The sequence below is a fragment of the Gymnoscopelus microlampas genome (genome assembly GCF_963454915.1).
Source record: "Gymnoscopelus microlampas genome assembly, chromosome: 20".
Lineage (NCBI taxonomy): Eukaryota > Metazoa > Chordata > Actinopteri > Myctophiformes > Myctophidae > Gymnoscopelus > Gymnoscopelus microlampas.
The window spans coordinates 23,771,632-23,789,972 of NC_139957.1; the positions used below are offsets into that span (position 1 = coordinate 23,771,632).

The 18,341-nt window shown below is 41.6% G+C and overlaps 1 protein-coding gene across 2 annotated transcripts; it reads right to left on the minus strand.

Annotated features, from left to right (window-relative positions):
- Positions 1-65: 65 nt before the first annotated feature.
- On the minus strand, positions 66-9,421 carry LOC311036203 (oxidoreductase HTATIP2-like). 2 transcript variants are annotated; one of them, XM_084044746.1, is made up of 6 exons: positions 9,297-9,421; positions 7,755-7,947; positions 7,381-7,488; positions 6,265-6,402; positions 2,750-2,811; positions 66-2,346 (listed from the first exon to the last, which is right to left on the minus strand). In XM_084044746.1, exons 1-6 carry the CDS (start codon positions 9,416-9,418, stop codon positions 2,130-2,132), a joined length of 840 nt encoding a protein of 279 aa, XP_083900872.1. In that variant the 5' UTR covers positions 9,419-9,421; the 3' UTR covers positions 66-2,129. The 2 variants fall into 2 exon arrangements, with proteins under 2 accessions (XP_083900872.1, XP_083900873.1); XM_084044747.1 differs by having other exon boundaries at positions 7,755-7,950; positions 9,297-9,399.
- Between the last annotated feature and the right edge of the window lie 8,920 nt (positions 9,422-18,341).

Here is an 18,341-nt window from a genome sequence, read left to right on the forward strand (position 1 = left end):
GAACAGACAGATCTTCTGGCAAGCATTGATTGTCAAAAATGGAAAAACCGAGGACAAACATTAAGCACATGTCAAGAACATTTAATGACAATGACACAGCAAGCACAGAAAACAATCCCTTTGTATCAGCGAAAAAGTTAACATAACATAGAACAATCCCTTAGTATAAATCTTGCATAGAAAGTCAATAATGTAATTATCAGCCATTTATATGTTCTACTCCCTGGATTAAACAGTATATGATATGTATTTTGGCATTGATTACAAGGCAGGAAAGTGCACCTTTCACACAGTACTACACAGTTCTTTCTCAGATCGTACATAATTTTGAAAGGCTCGAGGATAACCCTTTCCCTCATCTCATACTAAACGGAGTGAGAAGAATCAGGTGAAGCCTGTCCATCCATCCGACAGTGCCATCACAATGCAGTACTGCTGGAGCAATCTGGGAACCCATTCAGTAAAGAAAAAGAAAAAACAACTCTACTACATGTTTAGGCCAGTGGTGCTGACAGATTCTGCTGTTGAGAGATTACTGCTGGAGTAGCCTGCCCCAGCGTGTCTGATATCTGGCATAGAGGGGCGGATTCAAAATCTCAGGAGAAAACAGCTGGGGGCTCCCATTGGTTCACCGATCTGTGCGCCCCTCCTCCTCCCCAATAGGGCATCGCAGTTGCGGCCACTTCCTGGTGCCACTGCAAAATACTCAATGCATTTTTCCCATTGACTTTTCCAAAAATATTTATATCAATTAATTTAAGCCTTGAATCAAGCCATCCAGGATCCTGGTGAATCATGACCATAAAACCTTTTTTTCTGTGATTTCTTTTCATTTTATATTTAATGATATGATATACTATATTTAATAAATACCCTTTGTTTTGCCGTTTTCAAAAAAGTTTTTTCACAGAATCAAACGTTTTATGGTCATGATTCACCAGGATCCTGGATAGCTTGATTCTAGGCTTAAATTAATTGATATAAATATTTTTGGAAAAGTCAATGGGAAAAATGCATTGAGTATTTTGCAGTGGCACCAGGAAGTGGGCGGGAACTGCGATGCCCTATGTGCAGCATTGAGAGCCCTGACATCACAATATTTGGAGCGACGCCCACTGCACTCTGGTTGGTTGGCGAAATGAAAGGTTGACTCCCACTTCCTATGCCAGGAATGTCAACAGCTTGGTCCAGGCTTTCTTTTTGAGCAAAACGCGAAGGAAAATAAAAGCCTGGATATCGAGGCTACTGCTGGAGAGACAACTTGCTAATCATGAAATAAAAATATTTTTAATTGATACATTAAAAGTATTCAAGGTGAACCTGAAAAAGGTGAATCATAAGTTATTGAGGAGAGTAATACTGTAATTCAGTGGTTCTCAAACCTTTTCATGTCAAGGACCCCCAAATTAATATTGGTCCAAACACAGACCCCATCTGGAAACATTTTGTGGCAGGGAACCCCATACAAGATTTGTGTTGTTAAAATGTTCAAAATATATTCCAACATATTTTCAAGATGTTTTGAAAATATCAGATCTACAAGCTAACAATGCATCGCAATGTGACCCGTGTGAGCTTGTAGATGGGATATTTTCAAGTATGTTGATGGGGTTAAAGTGGTTAAACTGATTTTTATTAAACACATTTAGCTGGGGAACCCCTGGGGGACCCCAGACCACACTTTGAGAACCACTGCTGTAATGATTCTGAGAAAAATACAGTGGCCAAAAAACCCCCACTATATTACTAAAGAAGTAATTGAATTTCTATCAACACAGAAAAAAAGCATGGAGGGACTGTGTTCACTGTTCACCATGACACAGGGCTCACCAATTTCCAGTGAAAAAACATACCAACTTACCAACGTAGTCCACCACATTATTTTTAGACACTCAGGCATCTAAACACACCAGCATGTCAAAGTGTTTTCCCACTGAATAAAAAGTGGCTTTAAGGCTTACCGTTCCCAGGTTCAGTCCAAATGCACTGAAAACGCCAATGTCCTTTTAGTGGTCATAGGTTACAAAGTGGAAGGTGAAAATTAAAGCTGTAGGCATAGTGAGAAATGATGGACATAAGCGCTGAATGACACATCTGTCTTCTCTAGATTCCCCACTGTCCTTTCCATCTCATTGTCCTCCACCCTGGCCCAAATTGTAGATGGCTTTGTTCTCCAGGATCTCTGTCTTGTTCTGAGGCTGGAGTAGAGTGTTGGACACTATGGCTTTTGCCACAGCTTGGATGGGGATAGACATAGCTGTTGGACTTAGGGCAGAAAAGACACCCAAGAACTTCCTTGCCATCCACTCACCAGGCCGACTCTCCTGTCTGTCTACCAACAGCACTCTATAGGTAGGCAACAAACAAAATGAGGTCTGTGTGATATCATTGACATGTGCATGTTATGTTTTGGTTAACATTAGTTAGTAAGCATTATATATATTTTTGGGGGACTTTTATTATTATTTATACTATACACACAAATATTTTATTTGTTTAATGTTTTGGCATCTATATACTGTGTAAAAAAAGGGTGAAAAACATGATTTTAATATCATCTGCTCCTTAAAATGAAGCCAGCAGCAATGCTTGTCTTCCCTTTAGTTATTTTTATTTCTATTTTTTAGCTCAATGTCTCATTTTGCAGCATTTTTAAACATGTTTAAGGAAAGTGAGAAAACATAGTAAAAAAAGTGACAAAACAGTCATTAATAATTAATCAATAAGATTAAGAAAACAGATCACTCACGCAGGCCTGTAGATGGAATATCTGTCAAAACCCAGCGCCTCAATATCTGCCTCCACTTGTCCCTGGAAAAGAATCCAATAGTGTTCATTAGTTTAGCCTTGAAGTGATGCAAAACTATTGTAATGAGGTTGTTTCTTTGTCCATATGTACTATGTATCACTGTCTTGAAGTGTGGCCACCAGATGGTGCTGAAAAAAAAAAACAAGACGGCAGCTTTTTGTCACACAAATAATCTGAATAATGACTTCAAGGTAATCCTGTAAAACAGGGGTCCCCAACCTGGGGTCCACAGAAATGTTGGTGGTCCGCGGAAAGTTTTATTGTATTTCATTTAAATATTCCTGACCATTATGTATCTGTAGGACAGCTTCCCTCACTCCTATCTCTGCATGCAACACATGAGGGTGTTCGGGTGGCGCAGTCGTAAAGTCCCTGCCCACCACCACGGAGGTTATGGGTTCGAATCCACCGTGGTGCATCCGGCTTTGTCGGGCTTCTATGCGAACACAATTGGCCTGTGTTCGGGAGGGGAATCCGGGCTGCGGGCTGTCAGCAGGGAGTGCTGGGCAGAAATAATGCAGGCATGCAAACAGCCCCGAGGTGAACATGTTTTTTTTCAGGTCAGGTGTCACACAATTGCCCTATTTGGATTCAAAACGGCTATTGTAGCTGAAAAGCTACAAGTTTGTAGCCTGGTAAACCCTCCCTCCGGAAATCTCATTTCCATTTGATTTCAGGAGTGAGTCTGGCCTGAACCGCCTTTCTGCAATATTCGCTCTGTACGCCGAACTGACGAGCCTATCAGCGTCGTCGCACATCGTTCTGTGATTGACAGCGACAGTTGGCCAATCAGGTGGCGAGTTCGAGTGAGCCCGAATGAAGCCGAGTGCAGCCTGACTGGGGCCGACAAAAGACGAACGGCAGCCATTGTTGTTTCTACGAGTGCCGTCACTTCTTATTTTCGGTTTTAAAACGGTCTCAAACTTCTTTTTTGAGGCACGGAATTTACTATTAAGATATCGTTTGGATAGAATTTAGTTGTTTAACTTCATATATGTGGTCAATTAATCATGACAGAGCCTATTTAAAAATATAAATTTAGAGAACCGGCAGGGGCGGGGAGTGACACGGATGTATCCCAATAAGGCAACCTATTTTGGGCATGGCCGTCCCAAAAGTCCCGTTGCGTCACATAGTCTGGAGGTCGTCAAAATGAACTGCTGATTGGCTGAAGGGGAAAAACGATCATTGGTTGAAGGGGTTGTCAGTCAACGGTATTACTCCCGCCCAACTCCAGCCCACAGCGAATATTGCAGAAAGGCGGTTCAGGCCAGACTCACTCCTGAAATCAAATGGAAATGAGATTTCCGGAGGGAGGGTTTACCAGGCTAACAAGTTTGCATGTCTGATAGTGGGACAAAAGCCCTTTGTCTTCCCAGTGGGGGTTACCCACTGGCAGGTGAGTCAGTGGGATACAACAGCAGTGAAATGTGAGTGGGGAGGAATCAATTGGCATAACAACTAAATTGGGGAGAAAAAGGGTGGGGGGAATTATTGGCTTCTCTAAATAAAATAAAAAAGGATTAAAAACATTGCAACCTCCCCCCACCATCTGGAGCCGGGGTGCTAAATGTTATGCAATTCTCCCAACCCAGCATATTTCCCGTCTGTGAGTAAACAGGGGCATATTTGACATGACACCAGATAAAAACATCCCCCATAACCAGCATCACCTTCTCCGGACAGGACCTCCCCCTCTCACCAGTTGTCACAAACCTGGGAATAAAAATGGACCCTCACCTTAACTTCGAGGCCCATGTCAAATACCTATGCAAAACATCCTTCTTTCACCTCAGAAACATTTCAAAACTCCGCCCCACACTTACGCTAGCAGATTCAGAAAGGCTCGTCCACGCCTTTGTCTCCTCCAGGTTGGACTATTGCAATGCACTTCTCATCGGGATCCCTAGCAAAAGCCTTCAAAGGCTTCAGTATATTCAGAACAGCGCTGCTAGGGTCCTGATGAGAGTGCGCAAACATGAACACATCACACCCATCCTCCGTTCACTCCATTGGCTTCCCGTTGCTTTCCGGACCCAATACAAAATATCCCTGTTGACACATCAGTGCATCCACGGCAACGCTCCCTCATACCTCAAGGACCTAGTCTCCCTACAGCCCTCGACCCGTAACCTCCGCTCCTCAAACACCAACCTCCTCAACACCTGCAAGGCCAAACTACGCACCATGGGCGACCGGGCTTTCTGCTCAGTCGCACCCGAACTGTGGAACGCCCTCCCTGTCCACCTAAGAGCACCACAGTCGGTCGACTGCTTTAAGAGAGGATTAAAGACTTACCTTTTTAGCAAAGCATTTTTTTAGCTGGTTTTACCTCTAGGCTTTATGCCCCATGTTTTAATTGTTTTTAGTTGTTTTCTTTTAATTGGTGTGATGTTTTCTGTTCTTATGCTACTGCCTTCTGTAAGCACTTTGAGATTTCCTGTCAATGTAAAGTGCGTTATAAATAAAATCCATTATTATTATTATTATTATTATGTTCAAAACATTTGTAGGGGTTTCGGGAGAGAGTGAGAGACTGAGACTTTCTTTTTCCTAGCTGGTGCGTGATCACATACCATCTTTGTCAATGGAGTTTGAGCATGAAGTGAAAGAACCATGAACTGAAAACTTTGAATAAGCAATAAACCAGGGAAATACATTTCCATACAAGCTATAACGATTTGCAATTACAAAATAGTAATTGTAATAATAGTCATACGAATAGAGGAACAAGGAAAAAGTCAGATAACAGGACAACAAAAACAATCTTCACCAATGTGTTTGTAAAGGTGTCTAGTAACACATCTCACAAAGACTGAAATGCAGTCCCCCTAGGATAATTCTTGACAGCTCCTTAAAGTTGGGGTACCCACCACAACCTTGGTTTAAAAAAATCCCCCCCCCCAAAATGTTATGCAATTCTCCCAACCCAGCATATTTCCCGTCTGTGAGTAAACAGGGGCATATTTGACATGTTCAAAACATTTGTAGGGGTTTCGGGAGAGAGTGAGAGACTGAGACTTTCTTTTTCCTAGCTGGTGCGTGATCACATACCATCTTTGTCAATGGAGTTTGAGCATGAAGTGAAAGAACCATGAACTGAAAACTTTGAATAAGCAATAAACCAGGGAAATGAATTTCCATACAAGCTATAACGATTTGCAATTACAAAATAGTAATTGTAATAATAGTCATACGAATAGAGGAACAAGGAAAAAGTCAGATAACAGGACAACAATATCAAATATTCCTATTATGTAAGTGGCTATAAAATTAGCAAAATTCTTTATTAATTGTGTGTTAATACTTAATAAGCCCACATATTTTATCAGTTATTTTGACCCCACCCCACCAACAACCGGTGACACAAAAATATTGATTACAGGAAACTAAGTGATCCTTGGTGCAAAAATGTCGGGGGCCGCTGCTGTGTAAAGAGACATGAGCAGAAATACCTTCACTTTGAGGTAGAGGAAGCCACTGTTTTTGTCAGCGCCCTTTGAAGACTCTAGGTGAAACTGCAAACAACTTCCTGCCTTGGCGAGCTCTGCTGACTTAAGAACATAGTCGTGATCAACGCGGATGAATCCCTCCTGAAACAGGGGAAACAGAAAAAAAGCATTTACCTTTTATCATGGAATATCATGTTGACTTTTTGACATTAGTTTTTTAAAAGAGAGTGATTATCCATCAGTCATAAATTACCTGTTAGAAATCGCTCATGTAGCTTATTCAAAATGATGAAATAGTTACAAAGGGGTTTGTAGTGGGCATTCGGGTACAGCAGGGGTAAGGTTCCTGCTTATTACCACGGAGACCTCTGTGATGCCTCCGGCTCGGCCGGGCACTCCGAAGAACACAACTGGCTACAGCTTGGTCAGGGGCAGGACTAGGAGGGACAGCAAGTTGCTGGTTGTCTACAACCTCACAAAGTCCAACAAGTAGGGGTTGGCAGTGATGGTGACTATATAGTCAGGGGATATTAGCAGAATATTTTCCAATCTTGGAATAAATTCCTTACCAAAAACAATCTTCACCAATGTGTTTGTAAAGGTGTCTAGTAACACATCTCACAAAGACTGAAATGCAGTCCCCCTAGGATAATTCTTGACAGCTCCTTAAAGTTGGGGTACCCACCACAACCTTGGTTAAACCCCCCCCCCCCCAAAAAAAAATCTAAATTGAATGTGAGGGGTCAAACTAGGGTGTTTTTATGATTCTGAATCCATTGCAAGCATTTGTTTTGCACCACAGAATTAAATTTAGATTTTTTTGGGGGGATTTTGTTTTAACCAAGGTTATGGTGGGTACCCCAACTTTAAAGAGCTGTCAAAAATGATCCTAGGGGGACTGCATTTCAGTCTTTGTGAGATGTGTTACTAGACACCTTTACAAACACATTGGTGAAGATTGTTTTTGGTAAGGAATGTATTCCAAGATTTTTTTAACATCCCCTGACTAATAGGGGATTCGCCCATGACTACATTTGAGAGGGGGGAAATAAAGTAGTGTTTATTTGTAGTGTCAACTGTCAACTCAACCCTAATATACAGTAATTGATTTCAACTCACCGTCCCTGCTTTAGCCTTGGTCGTTCCCAGGCAACAGTAGCCAACATCATGACCCTGGAATGCAGCAGCATAGTCATCTAGCTTTTCAAAATCAACCACCTCCTGGACCTGGGAGATGAGAGAACGGAATGCTATGCTTAGTATAAACACACATCCCACAGTTTTCATTGGCATGTAATGTCCCAATTGAAAAATATGAATTCCTGGAGGTACAGTTGTTGAAAGTTCATACTGTCTATAATACTGTCATATAAATGGAATGACACATTCTTTGTCACTCGTAATACTGCGCCTTACAGGTAGTAGCTTATTACAAAAGGCTCTGTAATCATCTTGTCCCAAGTTGAACCAAACTGACAGACTTGCCCACTGACCAGGTCAGCATAAGCTTTGTCCTCGAAGGTGAGCTGCCTCCTCCCAATGAGAGTTATTTTGGAGAAGAGGTTTCGTTCCACAAGCTCCTGGAGCAACATCTTCCCTGTCTCCCCTGAAGCCCCAAGGATGAAACAGCTTTTATTCTGTTGTCGGAAATTTTCCTCCAGAGACTTCATGTCCTCTGCCATGATGCTGCTTGTAGCAAAACAAAAACAAAAACAAAAGGCACAACCATTACGATTCATTCAACAATACATACGATACATCTGAGTCTGTTCTGGTGTGTGTGTGTGTGTGTGTGTGTGTGTGTGTGTGTGTGTGTGTGTGTGTGTGTGTGTGTGTGTGTGTGTGTGTGTGTGTTCATTAGTGACAATATAATATACAATATTCCCTGCTGCTATGAGGAACCAAAACAATATAATTTAACTTACACAAGCGATAAATAAATACTACTATTGGGAGTTATCGATGAATTGAATACCCGACGATGGAAACAAGCTCTTAGGGCTTTTAGTGTTATCCTTTAGCTCCATTAATCTGTACTATTTGCGAACTGTTAATAAAGTATTCAGTCAATGTCACGCCGAAATTGGTGACCAGTCAACTTATATTATTCCAGAGGTGAGAGGATGCACGTGATATAATATTGTCTGATGTTTCAGATTGTTTATTGCTATTCACATTTATCTCACATATTTCAAGTTAACCAAATTATATAAATCAGACAAACATCTTAGATTTCTGAACCCTTTGCCTTTCTGGCGTAATCCACTAATGTTACTTATTTCATGTGGATGTTTGGGCAAGTAGCCTTGGATCAAGACTATCATAGAATAGATGTATCGATTGACATTTGCATATCGTCTTGGGCTTTACCCCCCAATTGTCACTGGACATCAGCCCGTCAGGTCCGTATTTCTCCGAACATGTACAAATGCAAAATATAAGGTGCTTAACCGGTATCCCCGTATGTTAACTCGGCATTCAGAATATTTGTGCACAGTATTAGTCCGTATCTTTCAATAGTTATGTGTTTTAAACCCATCTGTGGCCGAACGTCATTTCCCCCTCCTCGTTTACTTCCTGTTGTTTACATTGAACATAATACCGGTTTTTACCTGATGCGCCCGTCACTACCGCCCGTTGAGGAATACAGGGAATTTCCGACAGAATCTGACAGACGGGATTAAAACGCATACGGGCTAATACAGTGCGCACGGGTTGCTAATGTCGAGTTAACATCCGGGGATACGGGGTCAGCACTTTATATGTTCAACTTTTTTTTGTACATGTACGGAGAAGTACGGGCTTTCCGCACGGATGTCCAGTGACAATTGGGAGGTAAAGCCCAAGACTACCATAGATACAAGAGTAAAAGTCACACTCGATCAAATACATCTATGATAGTCTTGATCCAAGGCTAGGCGAGTACGATAGATAGCCATATCCACTTGTCATTTGATTCCTGATTTATGTACCACATTAGGAACACAGAGAAACGTTCGCATGGCTATCCATGTTGTTTTATAACGTTACGCTACCTGGTGAAAGAGACCGGGTCGGAATTTTCCAGATAATATAAAAATGATGCAAGGACAGCCGTGAAAACTGTAAAGAACCCTGTTGCTTTGGCAATGCCCAGGGTGATTCCCACTAATGTCATAATAAAAATATATTCTGGGGGAACTTCCTGGTTCCTGTTTAAGGAGAGAGAAAGGGGAGGAGACTCGGGATCAGTGTTGCCATTTCGGCTTATTATAAGCGACTTTGGGCTTCTTTTTCTTTAATTTGCTTGTAAATATGGCCTTGTTTCTAAAGTGTACCTACTTGCTTATATAGGCTTCCATTTAATTACTATTATTTAAACCAGTGGTTCTCAAATATTTTCATAACAGTTTTGTGCCAGGGAGCATTTGTGTTGTTGTTAGAATCATAGAATGTCCAAATATTCTACATTTTATTGCAAGATTTTTTGAAAATAGCAGATCTACAAGCTCACAACGCGTCACATCGCGACTCGTTGTGAGCTTGAAGATTGGCCTGATTTTAAAGTACTCATGTGGTTGCGTTGCTTCTTTTGGGCTTGTTTTCCTAGACCTGGTTCCGTATTTCTCTCACAAAATATGGCAACACTGCTCGGGATATACTTCGTCGTACGCCGATGGCGCAGCTCCGTTCCGTGAGCAGAAATTGGACTTCCGGTTTTCGAGCTAGCAGAAATAAGGTTTCTGGATGCCTTCAAAATAAGATCATGCATTTTTAATGTTTTTTAAAAGACACAAATATATTTTAAAAATACATTTATGATGTATGCCTTTTAAATGGCTCATACTAAAACACTTCTAAGTGGCAAGTTAAAAAAAAAAGACATAATTGTATTTTAAAAATAAATTTATGATGTACAGTATGTCTTTTTAAATGGCTTATACTAGATCACTTCTAAGTGCCAGGTTGTTCCAGTTTGAAATTGTCTATTGACCCCCATTAAATGTGCACTTAGCACTGTTTTGCACTTTAACTGGATATTGATGTGTGTGTGTGTGTGTGTGTTACATACATGTATTGTTTTTGTATTGTTTGTCCATTGTTGTAATAATGCTGACTCAGGCCAGGGGTCTATTCCACGAAAGCGGAATTAAATTATCCTGGTTTAAAAGGAAAATCCAGGTTTGACAAGCCTGCGCTGTTCAGCCTGGTTTATTCAGTTCCACGAACGCCAAGCCTGGCTGAGAAGGAGTGACTTTGTCAAGCCAGGATCGTTAAACCAGGCTGAATGTGAGTTCACCTATTCCTATAAAAGACCATGAAAGTCGATAGCAGAGTCCTTGAACTTGACCAATCATGGAGCCCAAAACCAGAGTGGCGTTCTTCTCTGTGGCTGAACAGCAGCACTGCAGCAGCTCATGGAATCATACAAGGAATTAAAATGTAAAATAAGCAAGAAAGGAAACACGGCCGCAATAAATATAGATCCAGAGAAAGCGAATTAGCAAATTAAATGCAAAAGTTGTCCAAAAATATGCAACTAATTTATATACAAGTCAATAAATATATAATTCAGTTAGGCTTAAACATGAGGAGTTTATGTGAATATTGGAATTATAATTATAAACACTAGAATAATTTTCTAATTTTTAATTTCTAAAATCGAAGATCTACAAGTGAAAAGCTTCCCTTTTGGCGGCCGGGGGTCCCCGGTCAACGGGGGTCAACGGGGGTCCAGGGGTACACGGGGCCGGGGGTCAACGGGGGTTCGGGAGTACCCGCCCCCCCGTGTACTCCCGGACCCCTGTTGACCCCCGACGGGGGGCCGGGGGTACACGGGGGTCCGGGGGTACACGGGGGGCCCCATGGTGGCCACGGGACCCCCGTGGACCCCCGGCCACCATGGGGACCCCCGTGGACCCCCGGCCGCCATAAGACAATTTTTTTCCGAGCTTGTAGATCTTCGATTTTCGCATAAGAATTGAATAAGTGTGGAAAAACTCATTGGTTTACGATTGGAGTCATTGGCTCCACATCCATTACCTGATAGAAGAGAGTTGCAGATTTTCATGGAACTTGGTAGAAATGATCTCTAGGCTGCCCTATAAAAAGGGCTCAAGGTCACAATCATAGTCACAGTCAATGTTACATCAGTCATATCTCAGGAACGGAGAGAGACACAGAACGAGATGTTGGTGTGTGCCTTTATTAATGGTATTGAAATTTTATACTGATGTCAAACTGGGAAACTGAAATAGAAGCAAGGCTTGTCCATAGCCATGTCTGTTTTGTGGGAGTATCCACACATATCTATCAATAACTGGTCAACGCAACAGTACTGTATACACAGAAGATGCTTTAAAACTTCCTGATGATATTCTGTGGCACTTCCTGGGACATCCTCTTCCAAAAAGCCAATGAGTAGGTTTGATTTATTATGGAGTCATAAGGAGGTGACATCAATAGAACTTTTTAAAAGGTATTTTATTTAATTTGATACGTGAAGTCACAGCAGTAGATTGGCTAATTTCAGCATGCAACCAAGTCTAAAATGTAGCATTACGACGCCATCAAGGCCCGCCAAAATACATTTTTGACGACAAAATCAACTGTAGATTTAGTCGACTAAAATCGTATTATATTTAGTCGACTAAAACTACACTAAAACAAACATTTCAGGTGAATAAAATATGACTAAACCTAAATTAAATGTTATTCAAAAGACTATGACTAAAACTAAATAAAAATTAACACTGCGTCACAGTGACATGACAACAACAGGTAACCTCAATCTGTGATATTAATCTACAATTTTTGTGTTAAATTGTGACTGTAGCCTGAATGATCAGCGGTCAATTTTAAGCAAGAACAGATTGTTATAATTGTAAGTAAGTAATAGTAAGTGCCACGGCAAATAGCTGTCTCATGTCCAGCGTCCAATTTGTGGAGTCTATGCACTGAAAATGGCTGTTTTCTGACCCCTGACCTCACTGGACGGCCCACCACGTTTCCAAATACACCTGTCTGGCTTAGCGCAGAGTGTGGCGTTGTAGAGGGAGTCTCCCTGGATGTGTGCGTATGTCACACGTGCCCCCGCACTTTTCTGACCTCTGACCTCACTGGACGGCCCGCCACACTTTTTTTTACACCTCTCCCGCTTAGCGGAGAGTGTGGCGTTGTAGAGGGGGTCTCCTCGAACGCGTGTGTATGTCACAAGTGCTGGCATCGGCAGCCGTCTCCGGTCCAGTGTCCACTATTGTCTGAAAATGTCAGAAAAGGGCACTTTTCTGACCTCTGACCTCACTGGACGGCCCGCCACACTTTTTTTTACACCTCTCCCGCTTAGCGGAGAGTGTGGCGTTGTAGAGGGGGTCTCCCCGAACACGTGTGTATGTCACAAGTGCTGGCATCGGCAGCCGTCTCCGGTCCAGTGTCCAATTTGTATAGGCTATGCAGTCCTTTGAACAGCATTTATCGATTTAGATAATGTTTTATTGTTTTAAAAAACGTTTTTGTTACACATAAACATAATATGTGTTATATAGCTTCGTTTAAATGCTTAATTTATAGTTTTAATGTGCAAATGAACCGTTTTTCAATGATTTTCAATGGTTTCTTTTTACTCTAGAGGGCACTCTTATTCTGAAGAGATCGTCAACCGGAAGTCTTATTTCTGCTCCGTTATTTCTGCTCACGGAACACATCTCGATGGCGCGGGGTTGGTGTGAGTTCAGAGCTAACTCTATGTTTGAGAGTCTCAGACCATGGGTTCAGACCAATGTTCAAGTGTTGGTGTAACAACCTTACCTAACGTAAGACACTGGGTGAAAATGTAATTTTTTTGACATGTTTCAGTTAGCCAATCAAAAATGTCTTAATAATGACCTTAAAAAAAGCACTTTAGCTAATAACAGTTATACTTGTTTGTTTATTTGGGCCGGACAATACATATCATGAATACAGCAACCACCAAAACTACAATTGTAGAATTTTGATGCAGTGTAAATACATTGGAGTTAGCAAGGATGCTGATTTTAATCCAGTCTCAACATAACAATATGAATATCATGAAATTGCTTAGCTCCAATCGGAACCTCACCCTCCGGTGTATAGCTCCGAGATGCTACATATAGCGGAGGGAGAGGTACTAAATGGGGCTAGAAATTGCTAGTGTTGATGATTTCTTGTATGTTGTTGTTGTCTTGTCTTTGAAGGAGTAGTTCACCCCAAAAAATCAATTACACACACACTCCGCAGGTCATCAAATTATTGGGTCAGGAATTCGACAAAAACAAAAAAAATCTCCATGAATTCAACGCTTTAGGGGTGTGTAATTGATAGACAATAAGTATTTTTTTTGGGTGAACTACTCCTTTAAATGTCATGATGAATTGAATACATGGGATAGAACAATAGAAATAAGCCCTTAGCCAGGGCTTTTTGTGTAATCCTTTACATCATTGTGTTACATCATTAATAATCGTACCATTGTAGGCTACTATTTGCAAACTGTTGATAAAGTACCTTATTCTATCAAAGAAGTGGGCAAGAGACATTATGTCGTCCGATGTTTATTATAATGATCATGATGACATGATTTTTACTTCCTTCTCAGGACTCCTACTTACATTTTTGACTGACCACTCCAAGAGCATGATGATGATTGAAGCTATTGTTGGTAAGTAGGAAAGTGAATCATAAAGCCTATTTTTAAAATAATATATTACTGTAGTGTATAAAATAGCCAACTGGCCTCCATTGCATGATTCTATTATGTATTCTATTATGTAATAATTACATTTTGTAGACTGTAAATATAATTACAAAACTAGAAAAAGTTGTGGGCCAGCACTGTTGATGGAATTTGAAAAATCTGACAGATTCGTCTTGATCACATGACTATAGAGATAATTTGTACCAATTTGCGTGATGTTTGGACAAAATCTGTGGGAGTAATTTGTTTAACAAAAATCGACCTCCTGGTGGCGCTATAATAGGGCAATGTGAAAAGGGCGGCATTTGCTCCTCAACGTAGTGCGAATGTGCGTGCAAAGTTTCACAGCAATCGGACGCTGCGTTCATGATTTAAAGTAATACTAGGTAACTTTAAAAACAAAAAACTGAAGTTAAATTGTATATCTTTTGTGAGTGGCAAATGTTTCACAACACCCACTCCATGAATTTCACCCCCGAAAGACTTTTATAAACATATTTTCTATTGAAAGTGGACAGGGACGTGTTTCCCGCGAAAATGACGTCATCCGGCCGGAAAACGGAAACAGAAATGCACCGGTTTCCTGTTTGGCCAGGAGCTACTGCGCTAATAACAAAAAGGAATCTCACACTGTTTTTAAGACATTATAGGATTTGAAGATGGAAAAACAGCAGCAAAAGAAAACACAGGTCACGGTAACTAAAGCTCCACTGGCTAAGAGAAACGATCGGTATATAATATAAAACAATTAAAAGAACGCTTTTTGAAACGCTTCCGCCTTCCGGTGAAAACAAATGGAATTCTGGGTAATGTAGGACTACGCTAATACATGGAGTGACGGTAGTGACCAGCAGAGGTTGCTAAAAATCGTTATTTGTGGACCTGCCTTGTATTACTTTAAGGCATTTTGTTCAAAACAGGGCACTCCTGCAAACTTTAGATGGCAATCTTAGCCAATCAGGATGGAATATGAAAAATCGTACAGATCCGTCTTGATCACATGACTATAGAGATCATGTGTACCGATTTGGGTGATATTTGGATAAAATCTGAAGGCCTCCTGGTGGCGCTATAAAAGGCAGATAAAATGCAGGGCATTTGCCTCTAGGGAGTGTGCATACAAAGTTATACGCAGATCGGTGCAGTAACGAGAATCGGCCTGTTATAGCGCCACCATGAGGCCATTTCTTCCTCGGCCTAGTGAAATGTACGTGCACAATTTCACGGAAATACCACGCTGTGTTCATGATTTGAGGTATTTTGTTCCAAACGGAGCAATCCTGCAAACTTTGGAAGCCAATCTTAGCCAATCAGGATGGAATATGAAAAATCAGACAGATCCGTTTGGTTTAATGACTATAGAGATACTGTGTACCGATTTTGACAAAATCTGTATATCAAAAAATGTGTTTTGCAAAAATCGGCCTCCTGTTGGCGCTATAATAGGCCCATGTAAAACATATGGGGCAGAGGTTCTGCTCTGCGATTGTCTGGCTGGCTGGCTGACTGATCTTCGACCCCTATTTACTTCAATTCATCAAATACTCTCCATTTTTAGATTCTTCATTTACCGTGGAGGAATGTATGAAAACTTTGATGTATGAAAATTCGCCATGAATTCAAGGCACAACCTGGTGAGTAAATGATTGAAAAAAGTCATTTAGGGTGTCTGTCAAGTATTCCTTTAAGCCCCGAGGAGAGTTTAAGAGGTCAAGGTCAAAATAAAAAACGGATGGGCAAGTTTTCATTAAACTTGGTGGGAACGGTTAAGGTCACAATCGAGAGAGGTAGAACAAGAGATTTTGGCACAGGCAGGGCATGCAACGGAAACTTGTTATCTGTGTGTCTACACTTCCTGCTTGTTGAATATTTAGTGATTTACACTTTATAATGTAGGCATTTAGCAGACAATTAAGCAGAGATGCTTGCCCATTATTTAGATGGATGCATGTTACTCAATTGTTATCCCAGTTGCTTTGTAAGCTCATCCATTGTTCTTTTAGCACTCAAATCGCTGATCCGACCTTGTGCTTTGCAAGCTGTTCTACATATTTTCCGTCCCGCTGTTGAGTTTTTGCATCCACTTCTGCATGATGATGCATGGGTGATATGGATGAAAAACGTGGAACCATGTAACAATATTTTCAGGGCAGAACACACAGCTTTTTCTTGGAAGGAAGGAAAAACCTAAGCTTTAAAATAAGCATGGCAACACTTCTCAATCTTTATCATTACATGGGGAGTTATTTATTATACCATGAGATACTACTAATTATTTTTTGAAAACAATGAAAGCCTAAATTGATCTTGAACCAGTAGTTACAAGAAGACGATTATTACAGTGGGCAGTCTCTTCCCAATATTATATGACCATGGCACCCCCTTGAGTTTATTTTGCACATGTGCAGGCTGCTTGCCTCAGCGGCTGTTCCACCTAACAGTTGCACATCTGTGCAGGCAGGGGTACCTCAAGGGAAAAAGAGGGTAGGCCAAGGACAGACCACACAACAAGGCCCAGCATATGGGAAGGCCATTGTCAAGCAGTGGCCGTCGTCCTCTTGGCCACATTAAAAGTTACAAATGGCACCTTTTCCTTCAGGGTCTTTCTTACTCCCCTGTTCTTCTTCTTTCTTCTCTTTCGTTCTTGTTCTTGTTCTTCTCTTTCTTCGTAGTTCTCTGTTGTCATCTGTTTTGTGCAGCTTCCCTGTCTCAATGTTTAGAGGAGAGTGGGATGGTTCATTTCTTGTTGTGACTGTGAGGTACATTGGTGACTACAAACCACTACAAACCCTTCCAATAATGGATTAATGCTTAGCTGCTCTGGCCCTTACCATGGGCCAACCATGATTAGCAACAGAAACCCAGCAAAGTAATATCAAGAAAAATAATTCATGTGTGGCTCACTGATCTGCTTCAATACTTAAATTGTATGTGTTACAGTATGTCCATTAAGTTACGCCTGTACAGGACTGCAGGGCTGTCCTGTGTGGGGACATTGGTGAATGTCCTTGTGTTTTTTTTTCATGCCTACACGTGTGTTTGTGCATGTGTGCTGCTGAAGGACATCTGATCCTTTTGCTCGCCGCACGCCACGCTTGCTTGCAGGTGGTCTGTCCGCACTTGGGGGCCAAGCAGATTTAATATTTCATAGGAACGCAGCACGCCCCTGGACGCCATCATTGAGTCCACATGGCTGGCCGGAAAGCTGCTCTGTGAACACTTGGCTGAAATATGCGGCCTGCCAGCCCCCTTTCCACCATGCTGCTCGCTCACTTGCAGGGCCTCATAATTAAGAGCCAGCCACAGCTACAGATGTTGGCAGCTGTCTTTAACCATTTAGATCCCATGCTGTAGCATTTTTTTGTTGCGAATGCCTGTATTAACATTTGAGAGTTGTTGATTTGTGTAGCACACACCTGGGACATCTGATTGTAGTGAAAAGAGAGGACAAGAGATGGAGAAAGGAAGAACAGGCAGAGGAGGGACAGAATGATGGGAAAGACAAATCTGGGAGAGCTGCCTAAAGCATTTCTGTGTGAGAGGTTCCAGGCTGAGCGTGCTAGCTGCGTCCTTAACTCTTCCAATTTTAATGCCCTGACTCTATACACACCACATAAACAGGAAACTTAAACCAAACATGTTTATGACCCCATTGCAAAATCTGTTGAATTGGAATCCATGTTCATTTCCGTATTTCATTCACCATTCAAAAAGCATCCCAGTGAGAAACAGTTCTTGTTCTGTGTTTGTTGTAAGAGGACATTGCACATTGCGTATGGAGTGTTGTTGGAATTTGGCCAAAGAGAGCAGAGGGAACTTCACCAGCACCATTATTCAACAAGGTCAAACCCGATTTAGATTTGGAACCAAAGCCAGAACAGGGCATCTTGAAGCTGTTAGGAAACTATTCCGGATCTTAAACAGACCAGGGGGACTGTGTACATCTCCCTAATTGCACATGTCAATTTATGTACAAGCGCTTGGTTTAGTCAAGCTCCATTACGCCCCCGCCCCCTTCTCTCTCTCTCTCTCTCTCTCTCTCTCTCTCTCTCTCTCACACATACACATGCATACTAAGCTTCCGACAGATGAAAATTCACAGGGCTTCATGGTGTGCAGTTCCAGTGTTCCAACTGCAGCGCTCCAACACACACACACACACACACACACACACACACACACACACACACACACACACACACACACACACACACACACACACACACACACACACACACCAACGCACGGCACGGCACACATACACAAAGTGTTAGAGCAACCAACAACAAGTCACAGAGACAAACCATGTCAGTTCACAGCTTGACAGCTTGTTAATGTTGTGTGACTTCTTTGGAACAAAGGATGCAATGCAGAAATTCAAGACTGC

Coding starts and splice junctions, on each gene's coding strand:
- LOC311036203 (XM_084044746.1), bottom strand. CDS start 9,418: ATGACATTAGTGGGAATCACCCTGGGCATTGCCAAAGCAACAGGGTTC. Junction 7,489..7,754: donor ACAAAGCTTATGCTGACCTG/GTCAGTGGGCAA, acceptor CTCATCTCCCAG/GTCCAGGAGGTGGTTGATTT. Junction 2,812..6,264: donor TCCTCTACCTCAAAGTGAAG/GTATTTCTGCTC, acceptor ATTCTTTTCCAG/GGACAAGTGGAGGCAGATAT.